Source organism: Chlamydotis macqueenii, chromosome 2, assembly GCF_036417535.1.
Source record: "Chlamydotis macqueenii isolate bChlMac1 chromosome 2, bChlMac1.mat, whole genome shotgun sequence".
NCBI lineage: Eukaryota > Metazoa > Chordata > Aves > Otidiformes > Otididae > Chlamydotis > Chlamydotis macqueenii.
This window is the reverse complement of record NC_141557.1, coordinates 117,551,065-117,577,199: the sequence shown is the minus strand read 5'-3', so window position 1 is coordinate 117,577,199 and position 26,135 is coordinate 117,551,065. Positions and strand designations below refer to the sequence as shown.

Genomic DNA, 26,135 nt, shown 5'->3' with positions numbered 1-26,135 from the left:
GTTAGATAGCATCTACAAGTTACATATTTTTATAAATGCATCCTGTTTCAGTAGGACGGGTAAGAGTCGGTTGGGTTTCCACTGGCTGGAGAGAACACAAACATGGTTATGTGAAGACTGACTTAAAAGACATCCAAAACTGTCTGAAGAATGAAAAAAAATCTTTAAAGAAAAAGTAGGAGTAACTATTTCTGTGTGAAAGATGCATTTCTTCCCAGACAGCAGAAGTGCACGTTGTCTGAGAGAAGCGTACGCTGTGAGACAGTATCTATCCTGGAATTAATACTAACTATAGTTGTGTTCAAGAGCAGTTCTTGACAGACTAGTGCTTCAAGTCCTGGTGGATCCCAGTCTGACCTGATCTGCCTTGCCTTACACGCTGCACTCAATAACCTCGTCAAACCTGAGCAAGTTAAAAGCATGCTTTTGCTTTCCATGTTTCCACAATAATGCTCTTCTCTATTGTATCCCTTTGCACTTCAATAGCTTAATTCACTTAAGTTGTTCAAAGCATTTGGTGAACTTTGAAGAAAAAAATACAGTGTCATATTTTTAAAGCTAACTTTTCTGGTAGGAGGGATCTAACAGGAGCATGACTGAGTGTAGAGAATGAAGGTTTTCCATAGTGCTGGGAAATCCCAGTGCCAGGCTGTGTAGCCAAAGCACAGACCCACATCAGGATGAGGTTCAAACCAACCCAGACCCATTTAAAGCAAGACAACTTGAGTTCTCTGTAATCCTCTGTGCTGACTGGCTTCCACAGCCTTTGTTTCATCTTGGAGGGCACGGATAAACTCCCAGTCTCTGTTTGCAGCAGAGCAGAACAAGAGCCTGTCTGTCTGAGCCTTCCTCGTGCTGGTGGTGCTGCTGGCACCAGCAGTCACAAAGGCACGCAGCAGCGGCTGGCCCTTCACCAGGCGCCTGAGGAAGGGCGAGCGGCGGGAAGGTTCTTGGTACGGCAGCTCTTCCTCGAGCTCAGCCATCCCCAGCAATCTCAGAGAGATACTGTGGAAGATGAAGAGAGATGTTGGCTGTGGATGTTGTCAGTCGTTTTACAAATCGAGTGAATGGCACTCATGTTTCTAGTCAACAGTACAGCCTTAAATGTAGCCAAGTTTACTGCAATAAAATAAACAGTTTTGACACGAAAGTGAATAAAATAAACTTAAGCACAGTACAATGCAACCACCCAGGAGGAGGTTTTTCTGGTTTATTTCCCTGAGTTTCTGCTGTCTAGCAATCTGGAGATTAAAAAAATGCATTAAAAATGATAACGTTAAATAAAATATCTCATGGAGACCATATAAGATTTCATCACGTAAGCCACTTCAGAAGGAGAACTGGCAGTTGATTCTGAATTTTCCCGTGGTCTGAAGACCCTTGATTACTCAATATACGTAGCACCAGTAACAGTGATACAAATAATTCAAAGATCTGCCTTAACTTCTATGCAATACTCTTCACACTTTAAATATCTATCTGTGGTTCAGAAGTGAAAACTGAAATAATAGATTGATGATCAAAGTTGTCACCTAATTGGATTTTTCTTAGTGTAGGATGACTTTGACAGGCAAAGGTCCTATGCTAAATTAAACAGCGAGAAGACGCGCCGCAACCCTCTTGCTCAGAACTGCTTTGGTAAATGAAGCGAGACATTTTATCCACCAGCTGTACATGTAAATACGCATTCAGAGGGATCTCTGTCCTCTTGTGCGGGGAGGCAGCAGGGGTTCATCCCTGCGCCCCCAGAGACGCCAGAGCCCCCGGCCTCAAACCGCGCACCCCGCCTCACCGGCTGCGGTGCCGGGCCCGGCCCCCTCCCCGCAGCCGGGGGCGGGGGGGGACGGAGGGGCCGCACACACCTGCGGGGCCGCCCCGCGGGGCTCAGCGCGGCGGGGGGAAGGGAGCGGGCGCGCTGGGCTGCACGTCGGGCGAGCGGTCGGAGGGTGGAGTGAGAGGGACGGGCTGGGCTCGGCTCGGCGGCGGCGCTGCTCCCGGGCGGGCGGGCAGCCCGGCACTTTCCTTTTCGGCGCGGGGAGGAGCGGCAGCTGCGCAGGCGTTGCTCGCACCCTGTTGATTACTCAGTGCTGGGATGGCGCTTCCTGGGCCAGGCGCGGCGGCGGCGGGCGGCCCCAGCCGGTCCCGGGGGGCGGCGGGAGCAGCAGCAGCAGCAGCAGCAGCAGCAGCAGCCGGCGGCGCCCGGCGGGCCTCCCCTTCTGCCTAGCCCGGCATGTCCCGCGGCGGCCGGCGCTGAGCGAGGCGGGCTCCTTCCCTCCGTCCCCCTCCCCGCTGGCTGCAGCCCCGCCGGCGCTGCCTGTCTGGCCCCCCTCCCTCCCTCCCCGGGCCGGGAAGATGGACCCCGGCCCGCCGCTGGGCTGCAGCCTGAAGGACGTGAAGTGGAGCGCGGTGGCCGTTCCGCTGGACCTGCTCGTCAGCACCTACCGGCTCCCCCAGATCGCCCGGCTGGACAGCGGTGCGTGGGGCGGCGGGCGGGGAGCGGGGCCGGGCTGCGGGGCGGGCGGCGAGCGGCGGGGGCCGCTGCTGGGGCCGGCTACCAGACACCCCCCCCCCCCTTCCCCCGGGTGCACCCCGCGGCCGGAGAGCCCCGCCGTTCCCCGGAGTGCCATCGGTGGGGTCCGTACACCGACATCTACCGGTACCGGGCGTCGGTGCAACGCTTCGACCTGCATCGGAGTCGGTGTATTGCTTTGCGTCAAAATATTTGGGTGATACCCGCCCCCCAGCCCCCGGGCCGTGTGTGCCCAGGGGAGCTGGGTGAAGCCTGCGTGCTGTCAGTTGTCTGCCCCCGAGAAAGGTGCTGGCGGTCTGATCCCAAAGCGTAGATGGGCACTTTGGGGGGCTGGAGACCCTGTGTTGCGATGAAGCGATGCTACGCCAAGGCCGAGTAAGAAGGGATGTTAAATAGCCAAGTGGGCTGAATCCCAAATGTTAACACTGTACTAAAAAGCCACAGACCTGTAAAAAGAGGGGTAGTGTGAGAAGCCTTTACAGTCTCCAGATAACTTTTTATTACCGTTCGCTCAGGTGCTCACCTGCAGTTTCCAAGCCTACAGCTCTCTGTATACTCCAGGAAATGAGAAACGAGCCTGACAGAACAGCTATGACAGCAGCGTTTCACCTTTCCTGGATACGTGTCTTAGAAAGTAATGTGTCAGCATGGAGAAATACGAGAGAATTTTTTATAAAGGCTCAGGCAGCTGCTTTGTAATAGAGTGTGTGTGCGCGCGTTGCGTGGTAGCTCCATGAAAACTGTCCGACTCTCCCGTCTCTAAGGGAATGCAGAAGATAACTTGCAAATCAGGAAAAAAACTCCAGGCTTTTTAATTCATTAGTTCATTAATTCACCTTGTGCTTACACAATGTAATAGAACAATTCTCTTATGAAGTTTTGTATTGATTTGAAAAGTTAAAAATGAGCACAGGCATCATTCTCTCTTACTCCCCGGTGTGCAGGTCAAGACTAGGATTGGTTTATTACTTAACTGCAGTTCCCGTAATCCAGTGATGATTCAAACCGGGGCTTTTTTGACTTTGTCCCTTGATTATGCCGTACTTTTCCTATCCCTTGCCTCAGAGCTGGTGCCCAGGAGCAGGTTAAAGAAAGGCTCCTTTGCCTTTTTGACTGCAGCTGGCTGGTTTCTGTACCGCCGAATATGTATTGTTCTGTGAGAACGGCAAAGCTGGTGTGTTCAGGAGTTCCTCGTGGTAATACCTTCTGTCACTACAAACAGCAAAGATGGCCTCCAGTCACTGCACTTAAAGCTGTCAGTTTGCTTGAGATTCCCAGCAGTGATTCAGGCTTCAACAGTATTGATGACTTACTAATTGCCCTTTTTGTGTATTACACTTCCCCATCTCCATGCTACTCTTGTCTTGCTTCATTGGAAGGGACCTGAAAGAGCTTTGTGGGTAGAGAAAGTTTATGGGTTTGAGGAAAGTAAATTTTTTGGTTTTTTTTGGTCTTCTGTCAGAGTTGGTGATGGGAGCATCCCATAATTGTTGTGGAGACGGAGATGTGGCAGATTTTGTGCAAAGGCTTTTTTGTCCCCTGTGCCACTTGCACAGGCAAGTGAATGTAAACAGTCCTGAGCTCTCTTGCCTGTGCCCTGAGATGGCCAGACACGGGGCAGCTGTTGGCGTAGCTGTCCTGTGGTTCAGCCCCACACTAAACCCTGCTTGGAGGCAGGCTCGGGTGTAGTGCTGTGCCGAGGGCTTTGGGCTGCAGCTGGTCGAGGTCTGGCCAGTTCAGAGCAGAGGCTCTTAAGTCTGCTTTTACCTACTTATATGGACATACCTTTTAGCTTCTGGGGCTGCAGATGGCAGACAAATCAATATTTCATAAAGAACACAGACGCCATGGTCTCAGTGGTGTGAAGAGAACACTTTTTCTACTTCCAAAGGAGGTTGTCCAGCAGTAAGGGAAAGCAGCCATGAATCCGCACGTAGCCTCCTGAAGGAGGAAAGCTGGGAATGGACTGGAGCACCTGCTGGCCCAGGCTGGTTGCTCTGTACCTCTGTCCTTGTCTTGCAAAGCTGACAGGTGGAGCTCTGCCTGAGAATTTCTTTGTGCAGTGCACTGAAGAAAATAAATACAAAGTCCAATCCAAATGTGTGTCATCCAGTGCTCGGGAAGTTTAAGGCTTGGAGCATCTTGTGTTGGTTTTGAGGATACAGCTGTTGTCTCCTCCACACCACTGCAGATGCTCGACGGATCAGGGTTCTTTTGCGTGAAAATGGCCTTGTCTCTTCTTTAGGTGCTGAATTTCTCTCCAGGACAGTAGAAGCTGCATGTGTTTCGTGCTATTGGAATTCAAACCACCTGTAGATGTCTGTCTTCAGTCACCTTTGGATTTTGGGGTTGGCTTCTCTGTCTGTAGCAGCAGGTTGTTTCTAGGCTGGTTGTTTGAGTAATCACAAGGTTTAGTGAAAACTAGAATTCATTTCTTCTAGAGGACTGGGATGTGGAAGAGGATTGGAAAGCTGGAGATGTGTTTTCTTCAGAAGATGCACAGCCACAGATGCCTGTGTTGATTCTACATTTCTTAACGGAGTTTAGCATTCAGTGGATAATGTTCTTGTACGATACCCACAGATCATCTCCAGTTTTCCACTGTTGCTTCACCTTCAGGCCTTTCAGTTTGAAGGAGGAGAATGGGTATGATTAATGCAGTTTTATTCTTCGGGTTTGGATGTGCAGCTCCTGGAAGAATGCCCTTAAGTAGTTCAGTTTGATTTCTTGACAAGATGAAGTTATGAAATATTTATGCGCACTAAATTTGGTCCTCTGCTAAGAAGGGAGGGGTTTTCTTGATGGTATGTGATAAAGGAGGAATGGGAGGAAGTAGTCTGTCATTACATCAAGATGTAGTTGGAAGCAGTTAGACAATAGTGCCTACCTTAACCATCTAGAAATGATAAATATGTCAACTTCTGTTTTTCCAGATGAAATTTTAAGACTGTTTAGTTGTGTCCCAGGTTATGCTTTTGGATGTTGTTAAGTCATAAGTCAAGTTTTGTTTGTTTTAATCTATGTATGTCTTTTAATATTTTGCCGATGAATATTGTTATATTAATTGAACAAAAAAACTTACTGCAAAAAAAAACCTGAAAGCTGTCATTCTTGAGAGGAAGCAAATGTTTTTATAGGGTTTTCTTTTTCCAATATATATAACAGCTTAAATATTTCTAGAGGATAACTGAAATACAAAACTGCTAAAAGAGTGCTAAACACCATACCGAAGAAAATGAATGGACTTTATCTCACGCTGTGGAATTCACTGAGTGGGCTGTTTGAGATGAAAAGAAGCAAGACTTGAGGAGCAAGAGAGGGGCGAGCTTTGTGCTGTGTTTTTCTTGTCCTGACCTGAGTTGCATTGTCACAGCTGAATCCCACCCCAGTGACACGAAGAGGCTTGTGGGTGGGTGCAGTGGGGAAAAGATTTTGCTCTGGGAACCAGCAGCAGAAAGAGATCTTATCGGAGGGTGGTTGTTGCAACAGGGCAAAAGGTGAGCATTGCTGGGCTCTGGGAAAACTCGGATGCACGTGGGGCTCGGGTTGGCTGTCTTCGGATCATCAGCAGAAAAGGCTAACAGCGAAGCTGTGACTGTGTCTTGTTGCTCATGGTGAAATGGTGTTGTGCCTGATTGTCCCTGGGCTCTAAAAAAAAAAAAAAAAAAAATGTTATGGAAACTTCTGCTCTCGGGATCAAGGGTAGCAGCACTTGTCCTGAACTCACAGAGAAGTGATTCCCGACTGTGCACGTTGGGGAAACCACGCTGAACTTTTGTGGAGGGGAGACCGTGGATCACGATGAGCCGCTGAGACTCCAAAGGAAATTCTTCTCTATGCATTGTAAATGTGTGGTTGCTGTAAGATGAAATGACAGAATTAGTGGCTATAATGAAGGGGAAAAAAAACCTATAAAATAAATTAAATAGATCTATAAAATAGTAACGGGTTTAAAGGGTGATTTCTTCTTTCTTACCCCTGAGTGAGCTCTTGTGAATATCAGCAGTGGTTGAATAGTGAGTTCGTGCTGCTATTGCTCTTGGGGATGAAAAGATTTTATTCACTTATTTATTACTTTTATTTCAGGTTCTCTTTTTCTCTCCCATGTCAAAACTTATGGTGACATCTGTCTACCCTAGTCATGTTCAGGGGACTGCTGTTCCCTGCAGCACATTACTGTGGGGCTTATTCCAGTTCCAAATATCTGGAAACTGAGCACCCGCGCAGCTTATCAAAGAACATCATACTGAATAGAACAGCGTGGCTGTGTACGTGATGAAAATTTCGTGTTGCGTCACTCTGCAAATGCGGGTTATCTGTGCAGCTGAACAATACTTTGAAACTACAAAGAGACTTATTCTTTAAAGGTCTGAATGCTGCTATCCGTCCTTTCCTGGTCTTGAATGACCTCCTTCTTTCGAGAAGCTGGTGCAGGGTGTCTCAGCAGTCTGCTATTGAATAAATCTGTAAAAGGAATCATGTGGGGGTAGGGCACAGCTTTCGAGTGGGTTTTGGATACGCTCAGACCCTGGGCAATGGCTGTGATCTGATTTCCCACTTCAGGTGTGGCCGTTTGTTGTGTGCTGCGCTGCGGCAGGAGACAGCTCTCGTACATTGGGCAGACAGGCGAGTGTCTCTGATTCGAAGGCAAAAATCCTCAAGGTCTACTGTATCCACAGGGCTTGATTTCTTCCTTACATGCTAAGCAGCTTTGAAATTCCAGCTGTTTATGCTATGTGTTCTGCCATTAAAGTATGATCTCAGAAGCATCTCCTCCTTACTTCCTCTTCTTTCCGCCTTTACCTTGTGGTCTGCTGTTCCATCAAGACAATTGAATGAGAAAACAATTGACAGGTTGCCACTAACCGCTACTCCTGGCTTTTGTGTTTTGGTTGGTTTGGTTGGTTTTTTGTTTTTTTTTTTTTTTCTCTCTCTCTTCCCCTGCTGGCAGAGATGTGTTCCAGAAACATTTTAGTGAAAAAGCTTTTAATTCATTTAACGTCTGCAGCTACCGAATGGTGTCTGTGAAGATTATAATGCCCTCCTGGAGATGGAGGCCAGTAACTTGGCAACACCTTTTCCCAGGAGTAGCAGCACAGGCTTCCAAAGAGGCAGATAAAGAATTCAGCAGCATAGCTGTTTTACACCTAAAAATCCATGATTCCTTTGAGCTGCTTTTGTGTTTGGCAATGATTTAATGTACAACAACAGTGTGTACTGCATGATCTTTAACCACTCTGCCATCTGCGCTACGTGGGACCCTGGTAGTGTGGTAGAGCTGCTAAGATGCAAAATAGTTGCCTTGCTTTTATTTCTTACATATTTAATAAATGTTCATATTCTTTTCTACCATATGAGGTGTGAAACTTGGAGCTCTTTGTTTTGGTTTGTAAAGTTTTGACTCTGTTAGGTGAAGCCTTTCTGTACGTACCTGGACAAAGTCTTCCTGGATAATTCTGTATTTCAGGTATTGGAAGGTGAAACCCCTTTGGTATTTTCTTAACTGGTATTCAAATGCTAGAACTTTAAATCCATGGAGAAAGTCCTAGAGGGAAGCCTAGTGCCTTGGCTTTTTTTTTTCCTTTTTTTTTTTTTCTCTCCATTTAAATTACATGTAGCTTTCAGGTAAGGCACAAAATATATATGAAATAAAAGGAATTAAGGTGTCTTGAACAGTTAGTAAAACTCTCAATCTTAAAACAAATGTGGTGTGATGAATCATATGCTGCTGTTGCAAGATATGGTAAGTGAGGAATGGTACAAGTCTAGCATAGGAAAGCAGGGGTTTGTTGTTTTACGCTTTGTCTGTGAGCGCTGTTCTGGGACGAGGTGTTCCTGGCTTCGGTTATTACGTGAATTGGCACTCCCTGTAACAGCCCAGCAAAGGCAACTCCAGGGAGTATGCCAAGACAAAGCACTGGAGGATATTGGACAACATGGTCTGGTGCTCCAGGATTCGATGGAAGTTGTGGGAAGAGCTACAACGTGTTCCAGTCATTCCAGCGGTGGTTTGTCAGCGGCGGAGGGCATGGGTGTTGCTGTATTTCCTTTTGGCATTAGACGTGACAAGTGGGTTGGATTAGGGAAGCTTAAGTCTCTCCCCTATAGGAAAATATTCATCATCTTAATGTGGATTGCATATGACTCAAAACCAACCTTCGTAAAACCCAGTGAGCCAATATTTCAAGCCTGAAATTTTTGTTTTTAATGATGCATCCCTTTGGAACGAGTTTTACATAGCATTTATGGTCTGTGATTTTCATACCATTTACAGTATGAAGAGCTTGCGGAGCTAACTTCACTGGTCCTTCATCTCCAAGCCAGGTCTGCTAATCTGGAGACCTAGCAGAGAAATGTCAAGTCAAGGTGTATGAGCGGATTGAAGAGGGTGTCTTTGTTGAGGATGGGGGCTGTGCCTGCTCTGTGGTGGTGCGCATCTTGGCACAAAACTACTGATACCACAGCTTTGCCAGAGCACCTGCACGCTTGGCTGAGGCGTCGTGTTGGCACGAAGAGCTGCTCTGCCTTGATGGCTCCTGCACTGCTCCTGCACGGCACGTCGCCCCGTCACACTTGTTGCTGCGTGCTGGGAAGGGGTAGAAATGTTTTCCTTTTTGAAGAGGTTTAAGGGTTTGGAGTCCAGCCTCCTCATCCTGTAGTTTGCTCTGGTTTTCAGTTTGTGCAAAGGAGCGATCAGAAACCTGGCCTTCAGAAAAAGGTGCGTGGACTGTCTGTCGGGGGGAGGTGAAGGAAGGAGGTAACTGCATTGAGCTCGTATATTAACACCAACAGCTACTGCAGTGGCTGGCTGTAAGCAGGACAAACAAGCATGGAGATGTTATGGAGGTTGCAGAAGAGGAGCAAGAGTTGCCAAATCCTGCAGACATTCACAGAACAAACCCATTGTGTGGAGGGAGATGCTGCTGAGCCCCCAAAACACATACCGAGTGTCCAGACTGAGCCATGATGCCAACCTGAAGTGACCAGCGAGAGCTGCCGGAGCTGTAGGTTCAGGGGTCCTGGGGAGCCCCATGCCAGGGGCTGCAGCGTACGTGACCCCAGAGGAGAGCTGGTGTGCTCTCAGCAGAGGAGCGCACAGTGATTTTACCAGGAAAAGCAGCAAATCTTGTGCCAGGGAAGGCTGTACTCGGGTTGCTGTGAAAAATGCTGGTGTGGCGAGGTACAGTCAAGGCCTGTGCTCTTTGCTCTCCAGACTCGCTGGTGGGAAAAGGTGCGTGCTGATTTCTGCTCTGGTTTTTAGGTTTGCCTCCACTCCCTGTTTTCTTCCCCCACTCTCAAACCTTGCTTCTGAGTACGTAATCAAAAGGGGCAGTTTTGGTCTTGGAAGAATGGGAGGGGAGGTACCCTGATGCTAGTGTGGGGTCACTTGGAGCTTGCTGGAGGTGCAAATCGTCAGGAAATGCAAAATTGTTTGAAAAGTGCCTTTTTTTGTTTGTTGGCCTTTTCTTTTCCAGTGTTATAACTGGTGCAAGTTTTCACCACAGAGAACTTGGACTTGTGCATGTTTCCGTGACCTGTGGGGATGTGGCTGGACTCCTGAAGAGAACCAAGGATAAAGATTTAAATACAGTCTCAGAGGCTGGAAGATGCCCGAGAGCTCAACCTGATGAAATTGATACTGGAATTGCCTCATGCCAGGGCTGAGCCTTAGTGACTCAAATGTAAATATTATGTAAAACACACCGTGCTGCAATAGTATTTGTGAAACAAGCAGGGGAAACCTTTCTGGTAAAGCGATGTCGGCAAGGAAGTTGGGGAGTTTCTCCTTACAGTCAGAGCTGAGGGAGTGGGAAGAAAAACCGTGTAAGGGACTAAAAGCCCCCTTTGACAGGCGGGTGTGTGTCACGCCCTGCTCTGCTCGCTGTCTCTGCCCCTTCGTGACAACACCTGTACCTGTTGTGGGTGAGGACGTAGCTCGGTGGGCTGCAGGTTTCCAGAGAAGGGCTGGGGGCCGTGGCCGCTGGCTGGGCGAGCGCCAGTGTGCAGTGCAGGGGCACGAGGCTGCGTGGGGATGTGGTTCCCTTTTGCAAGGAGGATATGTGCTGGTTGGAGGGAGCCAAGAGATTAGCCATCCTAAACTGCTCATTTGCTCTGTCCTGAAGGGAGAAGCCACGTGCCCAAGACTGACCTGAGGGTCCGAGCGAGGAAGGTCCCGGTGTACACCTTAACCAGCCGTTTCAAAATTGTGCCGGCTGGCCTTACCCAGGCGTCCCCCTCCTCGTTCCGCTGCCATGGCCGCTGCTGCGCGCTGAAGCGATCTGGTCTGCTGCACTGGAACGGAGCACGCTCGCCTTGCAGCTGGGTTTGTGAGAGTCAGGCAGTCTGAACACTCACTCACTAAATTACTTCCAGGAACTATTTCAAAGTAATCCACAAATGTTCGGATACCCTATCCCATGTGTTTGGTTTTCTCTCTGCAGCCTTTTTTTGTGTTGTTCCAACTGGCAATTTTACTTATTTGCCCCTTTACTAAAAGCAAAGCACTGGCTATTCTTGTTACCGCCTGGCACCTCACTGTTGTGGAGATGAAGAAAGGAAGGTTGCAGAGGAGGTGGGGGGAAGATGAAGGAAACTTTTTATCTAAGAGGGGGAACAAAAAGGCACATGTGCACAGATCTTTTCTTCTTGTCCAGCTTTCCTGTTGGCTCTTTCTGATGCATCCCTTCAGGGCATATGGTTGGACTCAAGGAGCCCTTGGCTCCAGTCTGCATCATTCGGTCCGTCCACCCCAGCTACTGTCCTGCACCTGTGGGCTTCCAGCAGATGTGGCGGGTTGTCTGCAGTTGTTTCCAAGTTTGCTGCACAGTAAAGCACCCAGTACTGTCTAGCAGTAGCAGAATGGAGCGGTGCAAGGAGCTTCCTCTGTTTCTCTGTTCTCCTTTCTTGCCTTCCGAGAGGGTGGTCCTTCCTTTTGCCCGTTTCAGCGTTACTGGCCCATTGCTGTTGTTTTCCTGTCCCGTCCTCCAGCTTCTTACAGCTCCCGTGCAAACTCTTCTTCGCCTTCCCTCCATGCCCTCGTCTTTTGCCTCCATGCCCTTGTCTTTTCCCTCAACTTGGAGGAAATTGGGGCGTTTGTTGGAGCAGACAGCATGTTTGGCTTTGCGTGTACCGGGAGTGATAGCTGTGTATGTGCTACCAGAGGCAAGAAAGCAAGCAGAAAAAGTTATTTCAGACACTTCTGGAGGCTTGAAAGTTTCTGGTCGCTGAGATCAGAGGTTGGAACTGCAGTTTGTCGCAGTTGGAAGGAGACATGGGCTTTGCTGCAGAGAGGTGGTTTGTATCGGTGCAGGTAACATGGGATCTCCCTCTGTGGAGTCTTAAGCTTTGCTGTTGACGAGCTGTTTGGTTTGGCTGCAGTAAGGGGAGTTTTGCTGACTGGACTCAGACATGAGTTGGTGGACTTTACGTGTAATTCTTTCTTTTGTCAGCCACCACCAGCTGCTTGCCTGATTTACAGAAGGTGAGTAGGGATTGTAAGAATGATAATAATCCTCATCCATTTGTTATATGATGGGACTAGCCAGAAGGAGAATCTTACATGTGTACCCTGTGCATATCCTTGTTGGAAGACTGATTTCCAAAACATTAAATTATTCCTGCTTCTTTCTTAACAGTTTTGTTCAGGCTTCTATGTATTAAAAGGCCAAAATGCCCCTTTTCCACTTTGAGGGGGCTGCAGTCGCACGCATGGGGTAATACCCCAGATCTTATCTGAGGTGAATTTATGTAATTTCATTATGGTCAGATTTTCTTTCTGTCTGAGTCTCTGAACATGAAGCTACATTCAACTCACAGTAGGAGAATATAGAAAACATCTGTGCATATGTGACTCAGAAAAATGGTGGGGTTGTAGATCAAAATACAAAATGTGACTCGTTACATCTGCGTGTTATTGCACTCACTGAGCCCAGGATGTGGCGGTAGACAAACAGCAAAGCTCCAAGACCACTGCAGCTGAATGTAGGGCAAGCTGGGGAAAAAGATCATTTCTGTTGCATGTTTTATGGGTTGCGTTGTCAAATATCATTTGGGTTTCTGTCAATATTTAAAAAAATATCTCAAGACCAAATGGCCTGTGGGCAAAGATAAATATACCCTCAAGGGGAAAGTGAGGCATGATGGGCTTTTCTTCAGTCTCTGTTCTGCATGATGCTCAACAAAAGTAGAAGCTTTCCTCTTCACAGGAGGGGGTTTATTTTTTCTTTTTGTGCTTTCTTAAAATGATAGAAATATTATCAAAGGAATAGAATTCACTTATCCATTATGTTTTATTCAAAATAAAGCCATTCTTCTTATACTTTGCAGTTTACTTGTAGATTTCTCTGAAACAATGGAAATAAATTGCATTCAGAATTAGGACTGTTCTTGGTCAGAAGAGCATGAGGTGTAGCTCTCACTGCATTCCTCTTGTTACTATTCCCATGTTGCTCGGGTACCCTTTCTGTACCAGAATGTCACCAAACCGAACAGGTGCCTAGTTACACTTGAACATCCAGAATTTCTAAGTGTGTATGTGGCCAGCCTGTGTTGGAAGAGTCTTGGCCCTCTTATTAGTGATACCTGGATTTTTCCAGGTTGAGCAGAAGGGGTAGGATGGAGGTGGCTAAACCCAAAGGCAATGGCAGCCCCGACAAGTGGGTGCCGTGTGCGCACCATTGATGAGTGCCTGCGCGGTCTCTGCTGCCGTGGGGAGATGGGCCAGGCCACTGGGCAGGCAGCCAGGTGGCAACCCAACCCGACTTCGGAGCAGAGCTGAACTTCTGCTTGCTTCCAGCTGTTTTTATTCCGTCTTTATCCAGGCTGAAAAAAAAAAAAAAGCAGAGGCAAATTAAAGTGTAATGATGAGTTCTTTCAAAGCCAAAGAAAACTATGCTTGAGCAGCTCCTGCTCCTGCTCCTTCTTTGTTTTTAATTGGGAGCTCATCCAAGATGCCCCAGGTTCAAACAGGGATCACTGCTGTGCGGCACAAAGCAGCATAATGGCTCTTTAGGGCTTGGGATATACAATGAGAGGACTGAGCATGACTACTTGGATACTTTTTTAAAATATCATCTAATTATAGGTAACTGACAATGAGAGCTCCCCAGCTCTCATGATGTGCCCAGGAAAAGTCTGAATGAATAGGCTGCTTTTCTGTCTGCCAGGACAATCTAGAATCCAGTTCTAGGTCTTAAATACATTAAGTTGGTAGGGTTGAATTTTTCTTCATCAGCATCCTGAATCTGGAGAGCTTTAGCCAGATTTCCGTGACCAGACTCCCAGCCATCTCACGTGGGGAGAGATGACTTCTGCAGCAGCCGAGGTGCGCAGCCGCCTTCAGTTTCGTAAATTAAAGCAACTGTTCTGTATCTGTGCTTGGAAATAATTAAGAAGCCAGGAAAAGCACGTAGTGCAATGCTAAATGCTGACCTCCCACCTCTAAATATTAAACATCTCCAACAAGGCACCTGATGCTGAACAGGCACTGGAAGTGTCTCCTCCAGTGGACCTCACAGTGTTTATAGATGTGTGTGAGCAGCTTTCCAGCATGAAGAATGCTTGCCTCTGATGAAGGAAAACCTTAGCTCTCTTAATGAAATGTTTAAAGGAGCTGATTTGAATGGCAGCAGACTGCTTGGAAGTCTCAGTACTACTGTGTTTGTCTTTTGGTCAGGTAGAGCTGTCATTTTCTTTATCTGTACCTGACAGACTGCTTATGAAAGCTGCTCTTTGGATTCCTCATTTCCAAACCTAGTGCCTCGATTGCAAAGGACAAATACATATTTTAAATATTTTTCCCCCTTACTTTGGCAATGAGAATTTAAAATGGAAAATAAACTAAATATGAGACCGACATAAAAATTCCTTTCTCTCCCTCTCTATGGTAAAAATAAATTAGGCTGGAAGCTCTTTTGCATGCAATGGAAAGTTATTTAACTTTCTCCTTCTCAATATTTCTAACTTGTGATCAATTTAAGCGTAGTTAAACTTGACATTCTTTGCTCTTACTCTTAGCGCTTTGGATTTCTGATCTTAGGTGACTTCAAAACCAGAAAACTTCCTTCTGTTAAGAACCTCAGTTTTCAATTAATGGGCTGATTCTCGGGTAATTATTTTTTTCCTTCGAATATAACATAACATGGTAAATAGTTGGCACTATTCAACATGTTGCAGGATATTGGAATACTTGAAAGAATTGCCGAGGTTTTCTGGGATGGTTTGTAAGTAACCATGGTGATTGACTGTTCTGTTGGATCAGTCTTACAGCTAAATCTGTTGTGAGGATACAGCAAATCTGCAGTTACATCATCAGATGTTCAGCGTTAATAAGAAGAGTAATTATGATAGCAGCAGAAAGTTACCGAGTTTGGGAATGCGAATGGTAAGATATTGTTGCACTGGGTGATTTTTTCCCCCTGTGTGGGGGCGGAGAGCTGTCTGTGATGAAAGATGTGTTTTGGCTTGTTTGGCTTGAGTTCATAAAAAGTAACATTTCTCATTCTGGGATGTTAGTTCTGAAGGCTTGAAACAAACACAAACAAAGCTCAATGAAATCTGTGTTTTTACTCTCCTTTTTTTTTTTTCCCCTACTAGTTTTCTTATGAACACAAAGAAAACAAGGTGCCAAGGTTCAAACTGTGAGATTGCTAAAGTCAGCAGAGCATTCACCACCAGTGGCAGTGGCACCAAGATTCCGCTCAGTGTTTATTTAAAATATTTGTACTCCTCTTCCCTGCAGTAGGTCAAACAGGTTTTGGTTTTTTTTATTTGAAGACTCACTGAGGTGCTCTCTCTGTGTATTCGCAGCTCAAGAAAAACTTGTCTTGGAACAAACTGGATTTTTCAGTGGCTTAATCTGTCCCGTAGCCTTGTAACAAGATTATGGTTTATGCTGATTTGTTGCAACAGTACTGGTATATCCAGTCATTCCAATAGCAAAATGCTAATCCTAAAGAAATAAATCTGTCTTCTTGCTGGCAGCCATAAAAAGAATAGGGGGATGGGAGTCTCTGCTCTCTTGTTAGGTATTAGTGGGTGATAGCCTGAGTTCAGCATCAGTTGGATTGTAGCAATTTGATTGTATCAGGCTTTTGTAGAGGGATTGAAAATTGCAGGAGTAAAGCCTTATCTCCTTTCTCTTGATTGTGAACTGTTTAATGGTCACCCGGAGCACAGTTGGATCACAGTGCTGTGAGGCTGAAGGATTACGTCGATGCACAAAGTACTGCAGGTAGTGATGTTCAACAGTCTGAGGGTGATGCTGTCCTCACACCTTCCTCGCTAAGCAGGTAAGGTCAGTGAAGCAAACTGAATGCCCTGCTGTTCAAACATGACTGAAAATTGTTGCAGCTTGGCCAGCCGTAGCCAACAACAGTTGTATTTGATCCAAGGAAAAAGGTGTGCAGTGGGGAGAGGCTTAACCTGGGACAAACTGTTCCTTGGGTAGCTGCATCTTGCCCAGCTCTTCCTGAAGCTACGAGAAGACTCAGTGTCTCCACCTCCACCATCCAAGACTGAGAAAACTGTAATTGCTGGTAATGGACCTTGCTGCAGATGAGAGGTTTAGGGCAGCTGAGTCTCTCAGTCTGGGCTGAATGGAGTTCAATGATTCTCCTGCACATTTCCTACATGGTCTCTGCAGCGAAGTATCAAAGAGGCGGTCCAAAACTCTTGGTGAGTTTGTGAGGCACAACCTGAGCTGGCTTCAATGTCTGAGATCTCCTGTGGCACAAATAAAATATATAAAAAAAAAAATCCACTTTTTTCCTTAATTCTTTTGTAATGTAAAAAGCAACTCTGAAGACCAACTGGTTAAATCTTAATTTCAGACAGCACACAAGATTTTAGACTAATTTTGCCTGGTCTTCCCTACTTTAGTTGCAAATTTTTCCCTTTTCTTGCTTTTGACAAAGAAAGGAAGAACATAAGTTGTCTTAAAATGAGTATGAATCCTTATGTTGTCAGGGGAAGCCTTTCATCAACTGAAGGATGTGGAGTGTATGCAGCTGATGGAAGGTCAAGTCAATGTTACTTTGGATTTCTTTGGAGAGAGGGATGTTTGATTGCGGTTTGAATCATGACAGAAATACTGATTGATCCAGATAATAGGAAGCAGTACACACGAATGTGCTGCAGGAATGGAACAACTAAGTGAAAGCAGATATTTAAAACTACTTCAGAAATTGTTTGAGAAGGAAGAAGGGAAACTGAGAAGTGAGATTGATTATCAACAGTCCTAGATGTAACTGCAGTTTTTATTCCAGATCTTTGTGTTGCAAGCTCAAAAGGTTGTGTAGCAGTGGACAGAGCCCTCTGCTTTCGTCTTTTCCACTGTATTCAGACACTGGCAGTCAGATGAGACCACTATCAGGCTTTCCTAATGAGTCTGCCCACTTTAAATTAAAAATTTAGTACACTACATTTTATAGCCCTGAGATGTTTAAATTTTAACATGGATTGGGTTTGTTTTGGTTGGGGTTTTTGTTTTTGTTTTTTTTTTCCATCTCACTCCTAAAAACTACAATATTTGCTCCTAGAAATTACAGTGTTTACCCTTGTAACTCACTGGCAGTCTGTATTTAGACTTTGCATGATACACCTCCCTGCAAGTTGTTTTGCTTTTCTTTAAACAAAGAAGTTTGATTGGCTAGATAATTTTTTTTTATCAGTCTTTTTTTTTTATGTCTATATGGAATGACAAAATTAGAGTGATAACAGGGACAGGCTTTCAAAGCAGGCTTTTCTTCAGTAGTAGCAGTGTTTTCTGCAATTACATGCGCTTTTCACTTCTCTTCCATTAGGCATTTTATGCAAGAGTAACTCTTCCAAGCATCTGTTCAGTCATAGTGACAAAAAAAAAACCCATGAATTTTTCAATCCTTGTAGATCCAGTGTTCATTAATGTTGCTACAAGTGGAGTTCTTCATGTAACAAAATATTTCTGGGGTTTTCTTTCCTTCTTTTGTTAAGGAACATTACAAGGATGTGAATTTTTTCCATACAAATTCCCATTGCCACTTCGAACTGGAAAATTCAGATGTTGTTCTCCTCTGATGATCTTTTTCCTCTGACCTACATCATAGACCAGTATGAGTTTTATTTTTTGTGGAAGAAATGGCGCTGGCAGGTTGAACACCACATTGAGATTTGACTCAGTAATCAAGTACAATGCCAAAGCTTAAGCAAGCAAACCACTCTAATTTAATATTTATTATTCTTTGACATTCATTGAGGTATGTCTCCATAGAGAAATACCCAACGGATACTCTGGAGTGTGGTGCAGCACACAGAAAACAAAAGGTTTTACTTCCTCCCCCCACCCTCCCTCAGAGTTCAGGTAGAAGTTATTTGTCATGAGGAGAGGCTGCATCACTTGCTAAATAATAATAAAATAAAGTATTTTGAATATATATATTCATATATATATATGAATTGTTCTAATTTGAATATTCAGACCTAAAAAGAAATTTGTGTTTCTTCCCCCAAAATGTAAATTCCAGACTCAGCATTATAAAAGAAAACAGCTTTAAGTGTCAGTGAAATGATCTGTAGGAGATGATGTTCTGCCAGCGAGATGTTACCGTGGTAATATGACCGAGTGCTGGAGGTGAGGGCTTGAACGTTGACAGCGCTGTGGTAGATGGGCAGTTGGATGGAAGCTGTCCCATGCACTGTTGCAGCTTCGGTCTGCCTGAAACAGCAAAACCACTCGATGACTTTAGATAAAGTACATGCTTCTAAGGGAAAAAGGGCATTTGCTCACTTGTTTCTTTCCTCCTCTTGGTGACAGCTGCCGTCAGATGGTCATGTGTGACAGCAGTGCAGGTATTTGATTAACAAATAGAATATAGTATGTTTGTCTTCTGCTGAGTTGTCACATACTCATTTCTTTTCTTTCTCCTCCACTGCACGTATTAAAACCAGAGAAGATTATTTAGGAGTGCAGTCTTGTACCCCAAGTGAAAGAATTCATACTGCTCTTTGAATTCCGGCTCAATAAAAATAGATGCTAAGCCTCAAAGATACTGGAAAATTGACTACTTGGAGTTCTCTTCCAGTAGCCTATCGTCCATGATTACAGTTTGGGGGTTTTTTGGTGTATGTTTTTCAGAAGGCTTGTACTCTTACTAACACAAAAGCAACATACTCAGTGCAGTGCTTCTTGAGTGCTAGCGATGCTTCCGTGAGTCTCTGCATCAAATGAGACCAAATTGAAGTTAACAGTGAAAAATTTTCGTGATGCAGCCTCACGTACACCTTGTTCTTTTTTGGCTTACTTGTTTTGTATGGAACAAGGGGTCGCTGTCTGCTGGTTTTTTTGTGGATGGTTATGCCTTGATTTTTGTTGTCTTGTATTTCAAGAGATCAGAAGCTCAACCAACCAACTGGCTGAACAAGACCCAAAGTGTTGGGAGCTGTTTGAAGACTGTATAAAGGACGAGCCCACCAGTGAAAGGATTCCCAGATGAGAATGTTGCTGAGTTATGACTGATTTTAAATTTTTTTTTTTTTTTTTAAAGGCTAAAGGATGCTGTGGTACCCAGCCTGGTTTTAACACCTGGTGATACCACAAAGCCTACCTTGGAAAGGTGAAGGTACCTGTGATGCTCACAGACCCTCATTGCCAAGAAAGCTGAAGTTAGTGTCTGCGATGCCTGCAGTTAGTAGGTGCTTGCTGTGCACCGATGGGTGTTTATGACCTGTATGTGCTCTCTCCAGGTGTACTGTCATGTCAGTGCTAGGCCATGGCCTCCCCATTTTCAGATGAGGAACCTTCAGCTTTTGTGCTGAAAGAAGGCCTTGGCTTCAGCTTTTACCTGCTGTGAATCTTGCAATAAGTGGAAGCTGAATTTGTCTTAAGGTGTTACCTCTGTGGGAGCTACGTGACTAGCAAATGTTTGCAGAAACACAAGTTGGCCTTTCCAAAAACCAGAGAGCTTTTATTAGTTGACTGGTGTACAGTGTTGTAGACTCCTTCTTTTGGAGTGGAAAAGCAGTGCTGGCATTTATGGTTGTGCTAGCACAGTGACCTTCCTCTGACCTGAAACCTGTGCAAAGGCACAGAGCCATGAAGTTCATAATACTGTCTGCTTTTTTTAAACAATAGATTATAACTTCATTTCATACTGGCTGGGGCTGTGCTTTGTTTTTTATGAAGCTGTGGGACGATGCTAAGGTGTGTCTTAACGCGTGGCCTGCTTGGTCCTCAGCCGGGGAAAGGCCAGTGGAGCTGCATGTCCAGTGAAGCAGATAACACGTAAGTAAGGCTCCTCAGTGCAGTGATAGCATGATAAATAAGTAAGAACCTCACTTCTTTCTTTTTTTTTTCTAGCTTCTAGTCATTCTGCTTTCTCTTAGCTTCCAGTTGTTGCAAAATAAACTTTGGTTGCTAGTCTTCCTTGGTAACATTAGCCACATGCTGACTGTTCTTCCTAGTTGTTTTACAGCAGACGTGCTCAACTGACCGGATAGCCACTTCTTTTTGCTGTTCCATGAATTAACCCTTCATTCCTAGCAAATGTTAGTGCAAGCCTGAGTGGGGATAAAGTTGAAGTTATTCATGTGTGTGGTTTTGTAGGTACCTGGCTGAGCACCCACTGAAATGATTTTTAACATTGCTGAGATTTTCCTGTGTAATGATACGTTACACGGTTGTGGAACATTAGATGGAATAATTAAACTCACCACCTTACTTAACTGTCCAAGGCAGGCTGGGTGATGCACTTAATTGTACAGCATCTGTTACCTGCATGCAGATGGTGTTCAGGCTTAATGAAAACACGTGGCCCCAAGTCTTGATGAGTTTTCCCTGGGGTTTCACCGGCTATTTCACAAAAGCCATCTTGAATGTCTCATGACCTTCCTAGCCTTTTTGTTCCAGGAAGAGCAAATTCTGCATGCTTGAACTGATGTGCAAGGAACAGCTTTAAGCTCACTTTACAGTCTTCTGTGATGAATGAGATGGGAGGAATGTCTCCGTAACCATCTTCCTGGCAGGAGGAGATGGTATCTAGTTCATCTGGCACGTGTGAATGGTATCTGTTACATTGCTGGAACCTTGCATGCGACTTCTTTTTCTCTGAATTGCTCATTACCTACTATTTTAATGTCTTCAGACGCAAAGCTTATGCTTTAAGGCAGTGATGCAAACTCTTAGCCGAGATGACAGTGTGTGGCATTATAAAGCACTTATATTCCTGTAGATCGCTGCTTATTTTTAGCAGTGTAGTTTCTGTGAGTGAATGAGTCATGTTGGTCTGCACATTTTGCACTGACTTGAATGTAAGTTTCTCAATACTAGGAGTAGAACCTTAAAAGTTAATTGTTTTTTGGTTGGTTTTTTTTTTGTTTGTTTGTTTCATGATTTGCCTTTAGTGGTTGGTGTTGAAAAGTCATTGCTGTCTTTGGCAAACCAGAGTATGTGGAACCTGCATGAATTTTCATTTATGGACCATAACAGGCCAAGCTGTAATTGTTGATCCAGAAGGAGATGGGAGCGCTCAGACCCTTCAAAACTGGAGTCATTTTCAAAACTGAGGCTTTATTCTGGGCATTCGGAAATTGTGAGATGCTCAACTAAATAAAAGTGCCCATCTTTAGAAAGTAAGTGGTGGCAACAGCCAGCAGGGAGGTCAGTCCTTACTTCAAAAGAAATGAGCTTCCTTCTGTGCTGCAGCATTGCCGTGTGTAAACTCAATCCCTGTGCATAACCAACTACTGTTTTCTCATCTGGTTCTGAAAAGCTGCACATGAGAACAGAAATTCGTCTCTGAACTTGTAGGTTGAGGTGTTTTGCTCCCAGCCTTGCTGCAGTTTTTAACTCTTAATTTGAAATTGGAGTGTTTACAATGGCAGAGCCAAGATTTGGCAAATGTGGGTGATCAAGTTTTGGGACTGGAAAGAATTGTTAAAGTCGTATTGGCATTTAATGTACATGGTATTTAATAAGCACAGGAATCTTGATTAAGCAATTACCTTTTTTTAAACTGTATCAACATGTAAACAGTTTTCCTTCTGTGGTCAGTGTTCCCTCTGTAATTGCCCTTCAACAAGGGTGGGCTTTGCAGTATCTGTAGTTTTTAGGAAGTTGTACGGAAATGGATCGTGTAATTAAGAAATGGTAATCCATCTCATTTGCAATGAACGCATGAACAGCTGTTGCCGTGTCATTTTGGTGGCACGTGATGAAGTAGCCCAAATGCTGGTGGTGGTGAGAGTGCTTATAGGAGGACAGCTTGTGTAGGAACATACTGGCTGACTTTTCAGTTCTGAGGTGTGAGGCTTTTATTGTCAGGCAAGGATGGGCGTTGGCGCTTGATTTAGGATTTAGGCACTGTTAGCGAATCATAGGTTTCTTAGTCTCGGGCATTACCGTGAATAAACTTGACTCATATTTTGGAAAGAGGTAGGTAACTTGAGGAAGGGTGGGGAATTGCATGTGATAATTCATTGCTTCTATGGTTTTTATTTGGGGGAAAAAAACCACTCAAGTATTTGTCTGTAGATTCTTTGTAGTGGTTTAATTATATTGCAGGCATGCAGGGCGGGGAGGAGAGGGTGCAAAGGTAGAGCTAAGCCATATTTGATCATAAGAGACAAAACTGTTACAAAAGATGAGTGGCCTGTGTTCTCTGTTTTCTCATGGCGTCTGATTTTTGTGTAAGCAGCAGTGTAGGAGTGTGCTGAATAGGTGAGAACCGAGTTGCATAGTTGGTGGATGTGAGGACTGATGAGTTCTCTCCCACGTAGTTAAAATGTGATTAATGAAAGGCTTGCACAACTTGTGTTACTGAGACAAGGGGAAAAAATCAGATTGAATGTGGCTGTTTTGCAAGGTACGGTTGGCTGAGAAAAGCGTAAAGGGCCAAGTCTGGACTGTGCTTGGGCCAGGAGCTGGGTTGTGTAGTTACAGTCAGAGGTGTCTCCTGCCTGAAAGGTCCTCCTCTCCAGGAGGAAAATGCTTTAAAGTCTTACAAGGGGAGACAGACTAGAAGAAGATGGAAGAAAGAAGAGAGTATGTATCTCCATATTCTTTTGTCCTCTGTCAACTCTTCCTTGTATTTCCTCCCATAGCATGGAGGCCATCATTAGCCAGGCATTTTTTTGAGTTCGTTAATCCCTTTGGTGACAAGGGGAACAAGCAGCCCCAGGAATTTGGTTTTCCCATGCTTAGAAAAGATCAGGGCTTGGTAAGGACAGACCTACCTGTTGTGAGGGAGCCGGAGTGACCATGAACTCCCCATTGCGTCCACCCTGCCTTCTCTCCTCGGCTCAGACTCCCGTGGCAAAGCGCAAAATTTGTTTCCTATTTATTCGGTTTGAGAAAATAATTGGTGTAACAAGAATTGTGGTTTCCAAGGTTCTGGTTTAAAAAGTACAGCTACTTCCCAGCTGCAGAGCTAATTACGTAGTCACTCTTGGGCCTGTCTTAGTAATCTCTTTGTACATTCACCTGTCCCACCCTATTTTAGTGGAGTAACCGCCTAAACAGATCGTGGCATGTGAGCCATGACTGGAAGCACCTTTTCTTAATGGGTGTCTTTATTTTCCTGAGAATATCTTTCTCAGGCTCTTCAAGGATGACCCATACTGTAATTGCTTCCCTGCAATCCTGGATATAGAATCCAGCCTTCCTTTAGGACACAGTCTGAAATTATACCTACAGATTGTAAGGCGGAGAAAAAGCATACCAGAGATGCTTTGTATTTTCTTCAAAATTTGTTTACCACTGTCAATGAAGCTAGTAAAATACTAGTTCTCCCCTTAAGTGTCATTGGTTTTATTTTGTTGTGGGATGGAATAATTACTTGTTGCCATGGGTTATAGAAAGCCTGAGTGTAACTGTCTGAACTTAAACATGAGTTTCATATAATACCATGTATTATTATTATTATTATTATTATTATTATTGTGTTTTCAGAAGAAATTGCAACCCTCTTGCAGCAAGCTGAAGGTAATTTTTATGCATATTAGGAGTATAAATACTCTCTCTCCCCTGTGAGCAGGGAACAGGAGGTGCTCAAGGTCAGATGATTTGGTAAAATTTAGCGGGTGTGTGACGTCTGTAGCAAATATATCTGAGTCTCATTCAAGGTATGAATGAGACTGAAGAGTTCTCCAATGCTGCATGGCAGTTTTGCCACTCTTCCTTAGGCTTTCCTTCTCCCAGTGCGCTCTGGGTGGAGGGGTGACGCTTGCCAGGGAACAGGAGCTGATGTTAAACAGCCCATCTGCCCGGCGGGGCTGCCAAGGACCGTGGTCCAAGAAGCACATGGAAACGAGTTATTTAAACGTTCTGCTTACCTGAAAGCTTCCTGTGCTTCTGTATTGTATCTGTGCTGTGGAAAAGAAGGAAAGCTGGAAATGGTACCTTCATGTGAGCAAGAACAGCCAGCACTAACGAGCTCTGTATACCTTTGGGTTTTTTTTCCCCCCCAACCCCCACTCATAACAGCAGTTTATCCACGGTTGTAAGTTAAAGCCCCAGATGTATGAAACAGAACTTTTTTTTTAAGGTTTAACCAGCCATGAGGCAGCAGAGCCGGGGAAGTCCATCTTTTGGACTCTGCAGATGGGTTGGGAGGGGGCTCTCCCCTTTTTAGACAAACCCAAGTTGCTGGAGGAAATGAGCAAAATCCTGTGACTGGAGAGTGTCTGATTTAAAAATCTAACAATTTTCACACACACCAGTTGTTGCGTTTTGATTCGTGTAGGAGGGCGCTTTCTGGTAGAATGGGAGCATGAAATCAGGCAGGAATGGGGTGTGTGGTAGCCATTGCCTACGGTGGAAAAAATTGCCTGGTGTGGGCAAAAAAAAAAGCTCAATGGGAAGTACCGCTCCTCTGCAGAGACAGAATAGGTGAAATGTCGGCAGCTCCAGGCTGAGGAAAGTCTTGTTCTTCCACTGACTTCACATTTCAGAAGACAGGAAAGAAAAAGTGCAGTTTCTTGTAGTAGCTGAAGGGGATGGGTTTTGTCCAAACATGATTCTAGGGCTAAACCATTCGCTTTATTTTTGGCTGTAACTGCAGAGGTCTGGTGGGAGAGAGGGAAAATGAGATTTAAAGCTTCGTTATTCTTGGCCGGTGTTTAGCATCTGTGAAGTGTTCCTGAAAATTCACGTGGCTGCTTTAAAGGCACCTGGAGAAAGGCTGTTTTCTGTGTGTTTCACACAGAAGCGGACTGAGCAGCACTGCAGGTACGTGGGAGCAGCCTTCCTTGATACGCCCTGCTCTACGGAACGTTGATCACGTATCATGCTTGGGATGTGTAGCTGGCACTTTGAGGAGTCTGTCTGATGTGGCTCCTGCAATTGCTGGAAAGTCAAGCAAAGGACTCTTGTCCCGATCAGGCGCTGCAGCTGGTGGAGGAGGGGAGGGGGCTTGGTGGAAATGCAGAGGACTTGTTAGAGATGAGGGAAGAAAGGAGAGCTGGGTCTGCGGCTGTGTTTGGGATGGGTTTGGCAGGCACTAACGGTACAACCAAGGGTGTTGCAAGCATGAGCTGGACATTAGCTGGGGAGGATTCTGGTTGAATTTGTTTCTGAGAGAGGACTTTGGTGTGTGTTAATATCCTTTCCCCCCTTCCACCCCTCCCGTCCTTAAGTGGCAGGATTAAGTTTACAGACATAGGAATGACTAATTAAGCAGTAACTTGCAAAGGGATAGGATGACAGAGCTGAAGTCTCTCTCTGCCAGTGTGATATCCAGTTACGCACAGTGATGAACAAGATTTGGCTTCAGGTGGCTGTAGGGTAGGGTCATACTGACCTTTCGTTGTATGAAAATGTACTTATTTCCTCTATTTAAAAATTAAAAGAACTCTCAAGTATTTGTATTAAATGAGATAGGAAGATATAAATAGAGATATGAAAAGCCTGTTTTATGCAGAAAGCTGAAAAAGGAGCCCCGAGCCACTGCTGAGTAATCCGTGTTGCATCTCTATGGTATCGTATTGAGGCACTGAGTTGTTTTGGATTATGTTTGTTTTGTGTAAGGTAAAGTGCTTATACTGCAAAATGAATACTGTTTAGTGTTGAATCTTACTTAATTGGATTTTTAAATATCAAAATGTCTGAAAAAATAAACAGTAATAAGAATAAAATGCTTATTATGAAGTTTTCTTCTTCATGCAATGTGTGATTTTTTTTTTTTTTTAACAAAATCTACATCTTTTTTGCAGGCGAAACTGTAGAAGGCCTTCGAGAGAGCGATTATCTTCTGATTCATTCATGTCGGCAGTGGACAACAATTACAGCTCACAGTCTGGAGGAGGGCCACTACGTCATAGGGCCAAAGATAGAAATCCCTGTACATTATGCAGGTAAAGCTATTGTTGACCTGAAACACGAATTCAAAGAGAATGAATTGCCTACCACTTACACTGATCACTTTATTTGACAGGGTGAAGCTAAGGCTCTGATGTTAGTGGCTGTGACTTGACTTTTTAATAACGTTACAGGACACAAGAGATGCTGACTTACTCCCAGGGCTGCTAAATAGATGTATTTCATTGAGCAGCACTTTGACAGAACACGTAGCTACACAGAAGAATCTGTTTCAATTTGAGTGCAATGAATTGCCAGTGTTTCTCATCTGTGAATGTT

The 26,135-nt window shown here is 44.8% G+C and overlaps 1 protein-coding gene across 1 annotated transcript in view; it reads left to right on the top strand.

Annotated features, from left to right (window-relative positions):
* The first annotated feature begins 2,110 nt into the window (after nt 1–2,110).
* The window catches only part of GAREM1 (GRB2 associated regulator of MAPK1 subtype 1), a 105,315-nt gene continuing 81,290 nt past the window's right edge, over nt 2,111–26,135 (top strand). The window contains exons 1-2 of the mRNA XM_086740770.1: nt 2,111–2,473; nt 25,712–25,852. Coding sequence (XP_086596896.1) covers nt 2,353–2,473; nt 25,712–25,852 — 262 coding nt within the window. The 5' untranslated portion in view covers nt 2,111–2,352. The remainder of the gene's footprint in view (nt 2,474–25,711; nt 25,853–26,135) is intronic.